Source organism: Berghia stephanieae, chromosome 12 (assembly GCF_034508935.2).
Source record: "Berghia stephanieae isolate SIO BIC M18660-M18661 chromosome 12, UCSD_Bste_1.3, whole genome shotgun sequence".
In the NCBI taxonomy this organism is placed as follows: Eukaryota; Metazoa; Mollusca; class Gastropoda; order Nudibranchia; family Aeolidiidae; genus Berghia; species Berghia stephanieae.
In genome coordinates this window covers 26,718,080-26,732,662 of record NC_088371.1, presented here as the reverse complement: position 1 = coordinate 26,732,662, position 14,583 = coordinate 26,718,080, and the positions used below count along the sequence as shown (strand labels likewise).

General features: G+C 37.3%; 1 protein-coding gene across 3 annotated transcripts in view; it reads left to right on the top strand.

Moving 5' to 3' along the window:
• The window catches only part of LOC144957777 (N-acetyllactosaminide beta-1,6-N-acetylglucosaminyl-transferase-like), a 114,446-nt gene extending 103,574 nt beyond the window's left edge, over positions 1–10,872 (top strand). For all 3 annotated transcript variants that reach the window (XM_078889193.1, XM_078889192.1, XM_078889194.1), the window contains exons 3-7: positions 2,235–2,388; positions 7,117–7,252; positions 7,991–8,072; positions 9,194–9,367; positions 9,910–10,872. In XM_078889193.1, the coding sequence (XP_078745319.1) occupies positions 2,235–2,388; positions 7,117–7,252; positions 7,991–8,072; positions 9,194–9,367; positions 9,910–10,493 (1,130 nt within the window). In that variant the 3' untranslated portion in view covers positions 10,494–10,872. The remainder of the gene's footprint in view (positions 1–2,234; positions 2,389–7,116; positions 7,253–7,990; positions 8,073–9,193; positions 9,368–9,909) is intronic.
• Positions 10,873–14,583: the final 3,711 nt, after the last annotated feature.

Here is a 14,583-nt window from a genome sequence, read left to right as displayed (position 1 = left end):
AAAAGGACAGGGCTAAGAACAGAGCCTTGTGGCACTCCAAAATTTAGTAAAACTTGTTCTGACTGAACACCATTCACCACGACAGTCTGCCATCGATCCTGTAAATATGATGTAAACCATTTAAGGGCAATTCCTTTTATGCCGAACGTATTTTCTAGTCTTCTTAACAAAATGTCATGGTCAATGGTGCCAAGGCAGCTGAATGATCTAAAAGGCATAATACATTGATATTGTTAGCATCAGCATTACATAACAAGTCATTAAAGATTTTAAGAAGCGCCGTTTCAGTACTGTGTTGATGTTTGTAGGCTGACTGAAAGGGTTGTTTCAAACTGTTGTTCTTAAGATGAGATGTTAATTGTGTAAGAACTACCTTCTCCAAAAGTTTTGACAAAAAAGGTAAATTTGATACAGGACGATAATTGTTTAATATATTGTGGTCCAGTGATGGTTTCTTCAGAAGTGGTTTGACGAGGGCACTTTTAAAGCACGATGGAACTTCGCTAGTCAGTATGGATGTATTTATGATTGATGTAATGGATGGTAATAATGTATCGATTGAGCTGGCCAAAAGCTGTGCTGGTAGGGGATCAAGGTCGCAGGATTTAATGGGGGCTTTTTTTATCAACTCGTTTATGAAACTAGGTGAAACTGGTTGGAACTTGTCTAAAGGGGTACCACAGAATGAATGTATTTGTATCTATAAATGGTTCATGCCGATCTAGTTCTGAACGAATGTTATGGATTTTGTCTTTTAAAAAGTTGACAAATGTGTTTGACAAGTCTCTTTGATTGGTTGTAGATGGTAATGAAGTGCATCTTTCACGTCCAAGTAGATCATTGCAGATGTTAAATAATTGTTTACAAGATTTAGAAGTTTCGAATTTTGAAAGAAAATACGTGGTCTTTGCCTTTTTTATTGTTGTCTTCCAGGCACGAAATGCGTTCTTGAATATTTCACGATGAATCGTAAGGCCTGATGTTTTCAGCAGTCTTTCTGCTCTCCGACACTTCGCTTTAGCTTCTTTAACCATGCATTTACAAACAATTTCAAATCAATACAGGTAAAAGGAAACTACCAAAATAATTAAATAAATAAATATGAATATAATCAATGAATAGACAGAGGGTGGTTGGATGGGAGCATCACCCTTGAATCATATACCTTTGATGTTCGCATGGGTGTACGATCCGATAGTGATGTCGTTTCTTCTTCTCTTTACTAGCCTATCCTGCTTCTTTGGTTTGTGATTGTATTTTTGACAGAGGATATTTTTTTTCCTGTAAATCCTCTGCCTGTTTGTTCTTGGTTATTTATAATTTAGCTTATGATATCTTTAGGTTATGATTTTGATTGACATTTGTACTATTTTTGTTAGATTGCTTGTTTTTTTGTTTCAGCGGTCTCTCATATAACCTCAATTGTGTTGGAAGAGACCTAAAGCAACAAACAAACAAAAATGAATAGACAGAAACAATAAATGGATAAATAAGTGAATAAATAAATAAATAACATTACTTGACCATAATCATATACAAACACATGCAAATCATTTTACAGGAAACAAAATAAATAACAGATATAAAAATAAGTCAACTGTCACTAACATTGAAAAATATGTCATCGAGCACAATGACAGAAAAACATTTCTTGGAAAATAAAATATAATTTTTTTTAAATATCAAGGCCTCGTCTTAACTCTTATTTATCTTAAAGATCAAGGCCTATTCGTCTTAAACAACAGAGCCCTCTCCTAACCTATTGTTTTTCTTGTTATTATAGTCGTCATAATTGTTCTAGAGAAAAACATTATGGTCATGCTCAGAAAAAGCCTAAGATACCTTTGAACATTGAACATTGAACATTGAACCTTGAATATTGAACCTTGATCCTTAAACACTTAAACTTGAACACTGAACATTGAACATTGAAAATTGAACATTGAACCTTGAACCTTGAACATTGAACACTGAACATTGAACATTGAACATTGAACTTGAACATTGGACATTGAACCTTGAACATTGGACCTTGAACATTGAACATTGAACATGAACATTGGACATTGAACCTTGAACATTGGACCTTGAACATTGAACATTGAACCTTAACATTGAACATTGAACCTTGAACATTGAACTTGAACATTGAACATTGAACATTGAACATTGAACATTGTACATTGAACATTGAACATTGTACATTGAACATTTGTTTATTTTTATTTCCCCAGACGATTTGAAGCAAGCTGTATCTGCTCTGGCCTCGTGTTTCCCTAACGTCGTCTTGGCCTCGAAGCCTGAGAAGATAATCTACGCCCATATGTCCAGGTTGATGGCTGACATTGTGTGTATGAGGGATCTGCTCAAGTCTAAGGTACCCTGGAGGTAAGAAGTAAAGTTCGAATCTTGTATTCGTGTTTTAAAAACATATCATTGCTACCCACTTCCTATAATTTTTCAATTGAGCTTTTATATAGATAGTTCGAAGATGACGTCACTCAGGTCTTTGTTATTGTTTTTTGCCATCCGCGTTTATGAGTATTGCTCACTGAACTGTATTAACCTGACTATAAACGTTCATGGATAAACACAGTTTTGTGTCTTTGCCCGTTATACTTCCGGATGGCAATTTTATGAGCTTCTTAGCCAAGCGCATACTATCTATAGAGCAATGTCCACTAAATGTGCTTTACAAGGGGTCCCTGATCAACAGCAACACGTAACATGTAGAACGAAATATGACGCATTTTAGGCGATATTACAATTTTTTCTGACAGAGACAACGCAATCAACGGTCAGGTACTCGTTTTACACCTGAGTACGATGAGTGAATGTGAGTAAATAGCCACAACACCACATAGACACACTATGGCGCTGGCTTCCGGCGACAACAGACGTGTTGTGAATGTTTACCTATTTCTACACATATTTTTATTCATTTATCATTCAATCGCCGGAATTTACGCCTAATTTTTATTCAAAATGGATGTGAAGTATATATTGTTCCTGATTTTTATATTTATTAGTATATTTATAAGCATAAATGGTGTTTTAGCCTGTGATTTTGCTGCCAAAAGCCTATCGATAATATATACTCCAGAGACTCTCCGATCCCTCCAACCCGTGTCACCCCCACCACCCACTATTGACACATCGTTTATTAAAGTAAGAAAGAGGGGGAGAAAAGGAGGAATAAAAACAAAATTCAACAGACGGCCTTTTCGTCCATTTTTACCCTGTGTAGTGACAGGTAATGTAAGATCATTAAAGAATAAAATTGATGAACTGTTTTCACTGTGTCGTTACAATAATGACTATCGTCAAGCCTCCATAATAGCTTTAACAGAGACTTGGCTCTCTCCTCACATACCATCATCATGTTTTGATATTGAACAATACTCACTATTTCGAGGAGATCGGACTAATGTAAATAAACGAACTGGGGGTGGGGTGTGCACATATATTAACAACAAATGGTGCCACCCCAATAATTGTCAAATAAAGAAAATGTATTGTGACGATTATATTGAATTTATTACTGTTTCGTCACTACCTTATTATCTACCCGGGAATTTACTCATGTCATCATCATCAACGTCTACATTCCACCATCATCAGACAACAACACAGCGAAAAATATTTTGAAGAAAGAAATACAGGACATTCAAATGAAGTCGCCCGATGCCGTATTGATGGTCACTGGTGATTTTAACCAATGTAAAGATTTCACTCTCCGGGACTTCATCAATACGTGGACTGCGAGACAAGGGACAAAAAAACATTAGATTTATTCCTGTGTAATATTAAAAATAGTTACAAATGTTTACCCCGTGCCCCATTGGGTTTATCTGACCACTGCATGCTCTTGCTACTCCCCACCTACCGCCCTGTTTTTAAACGTGTAAAACCAGTAAAGAAAAGTGTACAGATCTGGAACGGAAGTGTGTGTGAAGATTTGCGTGGTTGTTTTGAATGCACTGACTGGAATGTTTTTATCGAATCATGTGATAGTGTGGATGAGCTGAATGACTGTGTGAGTGAGTATTTAAAATTCTGTGAACAGCTCTTGTCTTGTAAAAAAGAAATAAAATATTATCCTAACAACAAGCCTTGGATAACAAAAGATCTAAAACTTTTATTGAACCAAAAGAAAACTCTCTTTACTAGTAGAAATAAAAAAGATCTGAAAACAAAACAAAAAGAGATAAAGAGAGTAATATCCAGTTGTAGAGACAAGTACAAAAATAAAATTGAAAAATGCTTTTCTTCTGGGGATATACGGGACACGTGGCGGGGGCTTAAAACTGCTGTTAACTATAATCCAAAGCCCACGATTATATCTGAAGATATCGAAATTGAAACTCTAAATAAATTTTATTCACGTTTTGACACAACAAACAAATTTGATATTGAAAATGAAAAACATAAATTAGACAGGGCTTTGGAAGATGAAATGACTATTGAGGTCAGTGAAGAAGAAACGAGATTCGTATTTTCGAAACTAAACGAGAGGAAGGCTGCTGGCCGGATGGATTGAAAGGAAAATTATTAAAAGAATGTGCCCATCAACTGTCCCCCATTTATACACATATTTTTAACTGGTCCCTCCAATGCGTTTCGATCCCTGAAATTTGGAAAACTTCAAAAATTATTCCTGTTCCAAAAAAAGAAAAACTTGAATCTATGAACGATCTCAGACCTGTTGCACTGACTTCAATAGTCATGAAATCTTTAGAAAAACTTGTTCTTGTTAAAATTAGGAACCAGTTTATGCCATTGAGTGATAGTCATCAATTTGCTTACAAACCAGGACGTGGCGTAGAGGATGCCATTTTGCTGTTTACAAACAACATCTACAGGCATCTAGATCACGCTAAGAGCTATTGCAGATTGCTTTTCGCAGATTTTTCTTCAGCGTTCAATACAATGCAACCTCAGTTGGTTGTTCAAAAATTGACTAGTCTGAATCTAAACAAGTATATAATTGCTTGGGTGCTCGAATTTCTTACGGAGAGAGCACAATATGTTCAATTAGGACAAAATATATCTTCCTGTATAACTACAAATACTGGTGCTCCTCAAGGTTGTGTATTGTCCCCTGTATTATTCACAATATACACGAATGACTGTAGAAGTCAAAACCTGAGTGTACCTTTGATAAAGTTTGCAGATGACACCGCTCTTCAAGGCCTCATAACAAATGGCAACGAAGTGGCTTATAGGCAAGAAATTGATAGATTTGTGTCTTGGTGTGATGCCCACCACCTAGAGCTTAACATAAGCAAGACAAAGGAGCTAGTGATTGACTTTAGGAGAGTGAAGGAACCGATAGAACCGTTAAAATTAAAGGACCAATTCGTCCAGCGAGTTCCTCACTACAAATACCTTGGTGTAACAATTGATGACAGGCTCAAGTGGGATGAACACTTGAAAATAATTAGGCATAAGATGTGCAGACGTACATATTTTTTATCAAAACTCTCTCAGTTTAGAATAGATAAAACCCTCTGCACATTATTTTATAGAGCAGTAATCGAAAGTGTTTTGTCATTTTGTATAACAGCTTGGGGAGGCAATTGCTTAGCAGTGGAAAGGAACAAAATAAATTCAAATATTAAAAAATCTATTAAACGCTATATAAATGATGTTGACGATGTAGATCTTTTATACGAGAAATTTTGTATAAATAAAATAACTAAAATATTAAATGACCAGTATCATCCACTAAGACCATCAGTTATTATGTCAGAAAGAAGTGGTCGCCCTTTCTCTATTTCAACGAAAACAGAGAGACACCGAAAATCATTTCTGCCGTCCAGTATTAGGCTTTATAACAACAAGCAATAATCATTTTATACAATTATTTCGCATTTTTAGTTTCAAAAAATGTAAATATTAAATTATTAATTTATTTGTTTTGCAAGGGTTATAACGTTGTTTTCATTTTTTTAACGTGTAATATTGACCAACATCCCATAAATGGTGCAATTTTGGCTTGAACAGATAACAGAATGCCTTTATTGTCCTCAAAATAATGGCAATTTGTCATTTGGTTACACATTTATAACAATACAATATTATAGAGAGCATGCATAACATAACATATTGACATCTATACACACTCACACATATGCACACTAGTAACATCGTAGTCATCGTCACCGTCATCGTCTTGAGATATGGGTGACCTGCTCATGTTTAAGTTTCACCGGATGTTAAGGGTTTGACCTGACCTGCTTGGTATTACGATAAATTTGTAAATATATTATGCATTTTTGACTCCAGATGCAGAGTAGCAATGAGTCGTTGACTCAAAAAATCTTACTGAAAAGGAAATTGTCATTCTAGAGAATGTATATTATTTAGGAGCATCTTTTGATTTTTCTGATTTAAAAAAGTCCTTCAGGGCCATAAGGCCCATGGAGCCAGAGTTTATCCCGGTTTCTATAGCGTGAAGCGGAAAATAGCAATTAATTGACATATCAAGCCCTGGTTCAAGTTATTATTTTTTTAAACACGTACTTTAATAATGATAAAAAAATTCCCTTCATTCATCTCATAGGGGGAGTTTGTCTCTAGGGTCTATTCCAAGGGAAGACTGGAATAACCCAGGCGTAAGCCGCAGTGCAGCGGCCCAAATTGAGCTAGGGCTAGAAGACGCGCTCAAGGCCATAAAGCGCAGCGGATAATCGAACTTGGTACCATTCGGGTACGAAGCAAAGACCGTACCGCTGAGCCGCGCTGCAACATAGATAATACGATAATGAGGTGAACAGGTATAGACACCTGCTCAAATCTAAGGTATCTTGGATAGAAGGGGTTCGAGTCTTTTTTATTTCAATATCATGTAATCTTGAACCACCTCCTAAAATGTGACCAATTAAGATGATGACGACGATGATGATGATGATGATGATGATGATGATGATGATGATGATGATGATGATGATGATGATGATGATGATAATAATAATAATATCAGGGTGAAACGTACATTTCCAAAACAGTAATTATGCAATTCTCTATACGTCAAGCAAATCGTCAAATAACAAGGACAAAAACAAAGACAAAATTCTCTAAAACATTCGATTGTTGTTTACATCCCATTACCAGGTACCTTATCAACACGGCTGCTACAGGATTCCCGCTTCGAACCAACGGGGAGATGGTTCAAATCCTCAAGATACTCACTGGCAAGAACGATATTCATGAGGTGTTTGCTGCCAGGTTGCCGCTACGATGGGAAGTGGTACGTTTCGGGTTGGGATCTCTCCTTATTTATTTTTGTTGTTGTTGAAATCATGAAATATCATGGAACGGTACCCCATTCTCCCATACAAATTCTTGTTATTATTCAAATATTTTATTTAAAATTACGCCCGCCCGCCCCGGCATAAGATACCGTCGCCTAGGCATTCCATGAAGGAATATAGATAATCCATCAAACATGATGTCTGATGTCAACAGGAATCACCATTGGTGGGGGGGGGGGTGGAGGGAGTGCCGAGTGGTTAAGGCATTGCACTCTGATCCGGAAGGCACCTCCAATCTTCTCATTAGGACAACATGGGTGATTCTTCAAATATCGATTCAAATTCCCCTCGTGTTGTCAACAACGCCAAACCCTGAGACTTGTGAAGGCAGTGGGTTAGGGTTAGGGTTAGAGTTAGGGTTAGGGCCATCTTCTCAATTTTCAATTTCTTTCATTATTGTTCGTGTCAAACGGTTTCTTGGCCGTTGAATGCCACTACCGCATTATCTCATTCGTCTGTAGTGTTTCATTCATCCTGTTTTGTTGATAAAAAGGAAACCCGAAACGTCCATTTTATCTGTTTTCGTATATTAAATTGAAGCTTACATTCAATTTCACATTGTTATTCATTCTTCCTCGCAAATTTTCCAGACTTTCTATCCACATGGCTACCAACCACCGCTATTGCGTTTGCTTCTATTCATTATTTATTTATTTCCTGAATTTCATCTACAGGAATATCGCGTGATCAAGGGTAAGATAAAAGCCACCAACAAGCCGATGCCTCCGCCACCGCACAATCTCACTGTCCTGAAAGGTAAAAAAACCCCAAAACAACAACAAACGAACGTTACTTATTTACAGTTCTGATAACCCAAATTGTTATAGGCTTGTTGTTGTAATGGAAAGACACGTTCTCAAACCAACGCAAAATATTATCCATTACACAGGTTAAAAGAAGCCCATAATTGCGCCCGGTTATCAGACCTGCAAATACGTGAATGTCGATTAAAGCGTATAATATTAGGTGACAGAGTGTCTCAAATCGAAGTGAATTCCAAGATGATTAGAAAGAAAGAAAATAATAAACACAGAGCGTTTTTGGGATCAAGAGAGAGTAATAGATAAATAAAATAAATAAATAAATAAATAAATAAATTCCCTTCATTAATCCTATATGGGTGTATTAAAAGTCTATTCCAAGGGAAGACTGGAATAACCCAGGCATCAGCCGCAGTGCAGCGCCGTAAACTAAGCTTGGGCGAGAGCCAGACAGAGCAGCGGGTATTCGAACTTGGTACCTTTCGGGTATGGAGAAAAGACTGTAACGCTGAAATGGCAGATGACAGCGTTGTTTTTGTCAATCCATAAAAGGAATTGAAATAGCGCTTTACAGCGTCGTGTCTCGGCCTACACGTTCAATGTTGCTGTTAGCTTAGAAAATCCTAAAAGACTCTTTGAACAGTTTTTAAAAATCCCTTTATTCATCCCCAATATGAACTTTGTCTTTAGGGTCTATTCCAAGGGAAAAGACTGGAATAACCCAGGCTTCAGCCGCAGTGCAGCGCCACAAAGTGAGCTAGGGCTAGGTGACTTGCTCAAGGCCACACAACGAGGCGGGTAGTCGAACTCGGTACCTTTTTGGTACGAAGCAAAGACCGTACCGCTGGGCCACACTGCCCCCATTTAGTGGATATTGCTCTATAGATATTATGCGCTTGGTTAAGAAGCTCACAACAATGCTATCCGGAATTACAACGTACCAACACATAAAACTGTGTGTATACTTGAACGTTTATTGTCTGGTTAATACAGTTTAGTGAGAATTACTCATATACGCGGATGGCAAAAAGCAATAACAAAGACCCAAGTGACGTCCACTTCGTTCTATCTATAGAAGATCTAAAATTGTTTTTTTTTAAAATTCTCCCACACCAGGTCAAGCGTACAATACTTACAGTAGAGAGTTTCTACACTGGGCAATGCGGGACAGGCGGGCCAAGGACCTTCTCAGATGGAGCGCCAAGACGTACAGTCCAGATGAGCATTACTGGGCAACCCTCAACAATCTATACCACAACCCATTCCTAAATGCCCCTGGCGGGTTCAAAGGTAAAAAAATAAAGATAGCCGTAGTCCTGCCAGCCATAAGACCCATGGAGCCGGGATTTATATATATATATATATATATATATATATATCTTCTAGGTTCCATGCCTGGTCCAGGCTTCGGATACTGCATGAATATATATATCATATATATTTTTTTTCAAACAACATTTATACCTTAAATACTTTTTTTGTCAAAATACTTTAATTGTTGGTTTAGTGAAATAGTGATTAGATTTTTATTGACATCGATAATTGTGACCTATTGTGTCAAATAGTGTTATGTTCTGGTGATCTAGGATCCAAAATGTTTTTATGAAGTTTAAGTAAGGAGAAACGTAAGATTGTAGTTTTTGTCACGTTAAGAATATGTTTATTGCCTTGGTTAAAAGGTACGGTCTTAACTCAAATTTCATATCATTGAAGCTTAAAATCTATCTAAGCCACTAAATTACACCAAAATAATACGTTTTGACGTTTGGTTCCTTACAAATCAAAGAGCTGGATTTTTTTCTATAAATTGTTTTTATTTGTCTTTTCTGCAGGAGATCCTGACCAGAAAGGCTACATCACAATGGTTGCACTTTGGGCCACCAACAAAAACCAACGTCATTCGTGCCAGGGGCGAAATGTGCACAATATATGTCTGTTCGGAGTTGGGGATCTGAACTACCTGAGAACCAAGATGTTCTTGACGTGCAACAAGCTTGACCTTGGATTTGACCCCGTGGCCTACTCCTGCCTGGAGGAGTGGCTCGAGTCTAGAACTCTGAACTCTGACCTCGAGAAATTTGATTCAAATTTTTATAAACGTTTAAGATTTATATGGTATAATAATGATAAAGAGAAATTAGAAAAATGGGGGACCACGAGGAAACAGAAAAAGAAGATAAAGAAAGAAAGGAATGGGAGTCGGAAAGACAGAGATAGAGACAGAGAGAAGAAAAAAGATAAAACAAAAGAGCAAACAAGTGATAAAGAATTAGAAATTGGAGACAATGAAAAACACAGTGATACGGAGGAAACAAAGAATAGAAAGGTTATTAAGAAAAGGAAGGAGGAAATGAGAACTAATGGAAGACCGAAGGATGGAAAGGAGAGGAAAAAGAATGAAAATGAAATACATTAGGATAGGGGGGAGGAGGTAGCTAGTGATGATAGAAAGATGATATAAGGTATTAAGATTGATTTAAACAAAACAAAAAACAAACGATGAGATACTGTGTGTCTTTTGAGCTCCAACGGTGTTGATATGTTCCTGGTCCTGGCCAGGACTCTTAGCCAGGAGGGAGACAGTCGAATGTATAATATCTTATTTTTGATAGATGATATTTTTTTTTCTCTGTAATGTACTATTATAGTTGCATCAAGTTTGAATATAGTATACTTTGTAAACATTTCAGCGTGTCCTTCATAGCTGGACACTTTGGGCCTGGTTGAGACTTTCAGGTAAAGTCAAAATAGACACATCTAGGAATTGCTCAATAAACCTTCTGCTCCCTTTTGAACAATATTCCTTTGTCTTACTATTTCTTTGGTGCTTTGGACTTCATATTTATATGTAAATTTGTATATGTCGTCTACCTTTTCACTGACGCCCGACATCACCTAAGAGTGTCGCAAGCACAGTAAAATTCCTAATAACAATAACAATGAGAAACGGAGAGATAAAGGAGAGAGAAAGAAATGGAAAGAGAAAGAGTAAGAGAAAATATAGTAATTTAGAATCATATTAAGGTTTGTGAAACTGGAGTTAACCCCGGTTTGTATAGCTTTCAACAGACAAAACCAATAGTCTATCGCAATGTGCCATCCGCCAGATGTAAAAGAAAAAAAAATCGATAGCACCAGGGATTGATACCGGTCTCTCTGTATCTGATGTGAGTGGTTTATCAAGTAAGCTACTGTTATAATCAAATTTTTAAAAACCCCAAAAAACGTGAGCTTTTATGTAGCGCAATATCCACTAAACGTGTTCAAAGCACTTTACAAAGGGTCCCTGACCAAGTAACGTGTAACATGTAGAACGACACATGACGCCTGTTAGGCGATATTACATCTTTTCCGACAGAGACAACGCTGTCAACGGCCAGGTATTCATTCTACACACATGTGAGTATGGTCAGAGAATGTGAGTAAAGAGTCTTTTCCAAGGATTCAACTATGCGCCGAGCAAATGTATAGTTAGAGTTTTGGGAGATGATATTTTTGTCTTGTAAATCATCTCTCTGTTATGCACTATATTATGTTTCGTTTTCATCTGTATGATTTGTAAACATTTGAGTGTAATCCTTTTAGTGGTAACCTGTGCTTGTGTCTGGATGAGACTTTTAGGTGACCTCAAACTAAGTACTTTGATAGTGTGCTCTTGGAATCTACATCTGTTTCTTATTTGAACAAATTCCCCTTTGTTTCACATTTTCTTAAGTGCTTTAATTGTAATTCTAGAACTTTTTACTATCTCATTTTCTTCCTTTTTACTGGAGCTGATATGACCTTAATGTGCTGCAAGCGCCAAAAATCCCATTAAAAATATTTAAAAAACAAAAAAAAAAAAAAAAACAGCCAATAATATCAGAATTGGGATAGATATATTTGCAGCTATATGGTCTAGTATGATACTTCATTTGGACCGGAAGGTCCAAGATTCGAATTCCGCTGTAAGCTGCGCATAGTTGAATCCTTGGAAAAGGCTCTTTTTCACATTCTTCACCGTACTCGTGTATAAAATGAGTACCTGGCCGTTAACAGCGTTGAAATTTTCGGAAAAACCGTCATATCGCCTAACAGGCTTGGTTTTCTCGTCTTACATGTTAAGTGTTGCTGTTGTCTTGGGATCCTTGTTTAGTGGATATTGCGCTATATAAATGCTCTGATACTTCAGTTCTGGTTTGTTTTAATGAAAAAAAGCTATTTTATGTTGGTTTTTAAGGGCTTTACGGTACTTGCGACACATTTATTTCGGTCTTTTCAGCGCCAGTTTGAAGAGAAGTAAAATAATATTGAAGAGAAATAAAATAATATTTCTTAAATGAAAAAAAAGTAGAAATTCATATTTCTGATTGTTTTATTTTCAAGTCATTTTCAATACACTCAAATGTTTACAAATCATATATAACAGCTTTGTACAGGAATGCATTTATTGGTAAATTGTGTGGATGGAATCATAAATTTAATATGGAGCAACATTACATAGTAGATAATTTGTCATTGCATGAAATTCTTCTTCTTCTTCTTCTTCGTTCCTCTGATGGACATCTATGGCTGCAGTCCGATATCTGCTATGAAGTCTGTGGTCCGCTTTAGGTCCTCAGCCTCGCCATAGAGCTTTGTGTTGAGTGTTGTAGGGGTGCCCAGTGGTTCGAACGTTGCACGTTGTATAATGGGCAATCCATAAGCACATGTAAAGTGGTTTCATGGTCGGTTCCACATGGGCAATAAGGGGTTGTTCCAATACCTAGCTTTGTAAACATATGTCCTCTTAGTCTATTGTGTCCTGTTCGGAGGCGGAATAGAGTGACTTGGCTACTTCGCTGAATGGCATGGATTGTATCCTGCTTGTTGTGTTCCAGGTGTGTGTCATTCCTTTCTTTGTCTATTTTTAGCTTTATTATTTTCTTTTGCTGATGGTAAGTGATTGACGACTTCGGTTGTTCCTTTTGGGCTCCTTCTTTGGCCAGTTGATCGGCAATTTCATTTCCATATATACCTACATGACTTGGAATCCACTGCAGCACAATTTTTCCTGTTTTATCAGATAAGCCCTCAAGGGCCTCCACAGTGTGTGCGGCTTCAGAGTCCTGGTAATTTTCAATAGACCGGAGAGCATCATCAGAGTCTGTCAAGTAAACCACATTTTTCCCGTATAGTCTGTGATCTCTGGATAGTTCTTTTCTTGCATTGAGGATGGCTTTTTCTTCAGTTTTAGTACTTGTGCACATTGAACCCACTGATTCAGATATTTTTGTTTCTGTTTTATCTGTCCAGTGTATGAGTGCACCAGCACCTCCATTCATGAGGGGGCCGGAAACTGAGCCATCTGTATAAACTCTTATCCACTTGGTCATTGGGTATTTTTTATCGATCATCTTCAGGGTTTGAGCATTGTCATTATTGCTTCGAATGTTTTTCTTGTTGATGGTTATGGATTTTTGTTTCTTTTTCCACGGTGGTGGTTTGAGATTTGGGACATTGATTTGGGCAATATCTTCCTTTGGTGTCACTTTATATTTGCTCTCTAGTTTTTGTCCCAAGGCGATGAAGTTTTCCCTTTTGAGTCGATTCTCTTTCTTTTCCATTGTACTTGGATGCAGTGGTTGGGATTCCATGAATTTTATCTTTGAGAATTGTGTCATTATTTTTAAATTTCGTTGTTCTTTGAGAGTTTTATTCCTGTGTGGGTTTCCATCTTGTGAATTGGTGTTGTTTTCATTGCTCCAGTGATCACGCGTAGGCATTGGTTTTGGACTTTTTCAACCTTTTGAAATTGAGCCTGTGAGCACGTTCCCCATGCCGATATGGCATAGTCTATTGCAGGTCTTACATATCCAAGATATGTCTTCTTCAGGACGTTTGAGTTTGCTCCCCATTGCGTTCCAGCAAGTTTTCGGAGAAGCTGCATTCTCTTGTACCCTTTCTGTTGACTTTCATCTATTTGATGTTTCCAAGTGAGTCGAGGGTCAAATTTCACTCCTAAATACTTAGGCATAAGGTCTTCTCTCAGAATCTTTCCATCCAAAGTTAATCGCATAGATTGCTTTTTGGTTGATAAGCTGAATGTTGTGTATGTGGTTTTATCAGCATTTACTCTCATACCCCAGTCTTTTGTCCATTTGCTCAAAGCATCAAGAGTCATCTGTATCCTGGCCTTTGCAGTACCAATATTTCTTTCAGTGCATATCAGTGCAAGGTCATCTGCATACATGGCTGCTTTTACTCCTCTGCATTTGGTTTCGCAGATGTCATTGATAAAAACGACAAAGAGGGTTGGTGAGAGAACCCCGCCTTGTGGTACTCCATTTGTCATGTTCGTTAGCTTGCTTTTCGATTTGTGAGGGTTCCTATGTGTTTCAACATATCATTAGTAACATCATCTGGACCTGGTGATTTGTTCGTTTTTAGAGATTTCAAGGCAATTTCTACTTCTTCTTTTTTAATCGAACTGAACATGACATCATCTGTGGATTCTTTGGGTGTATCCTTGTGTTTTCTCAATTCTT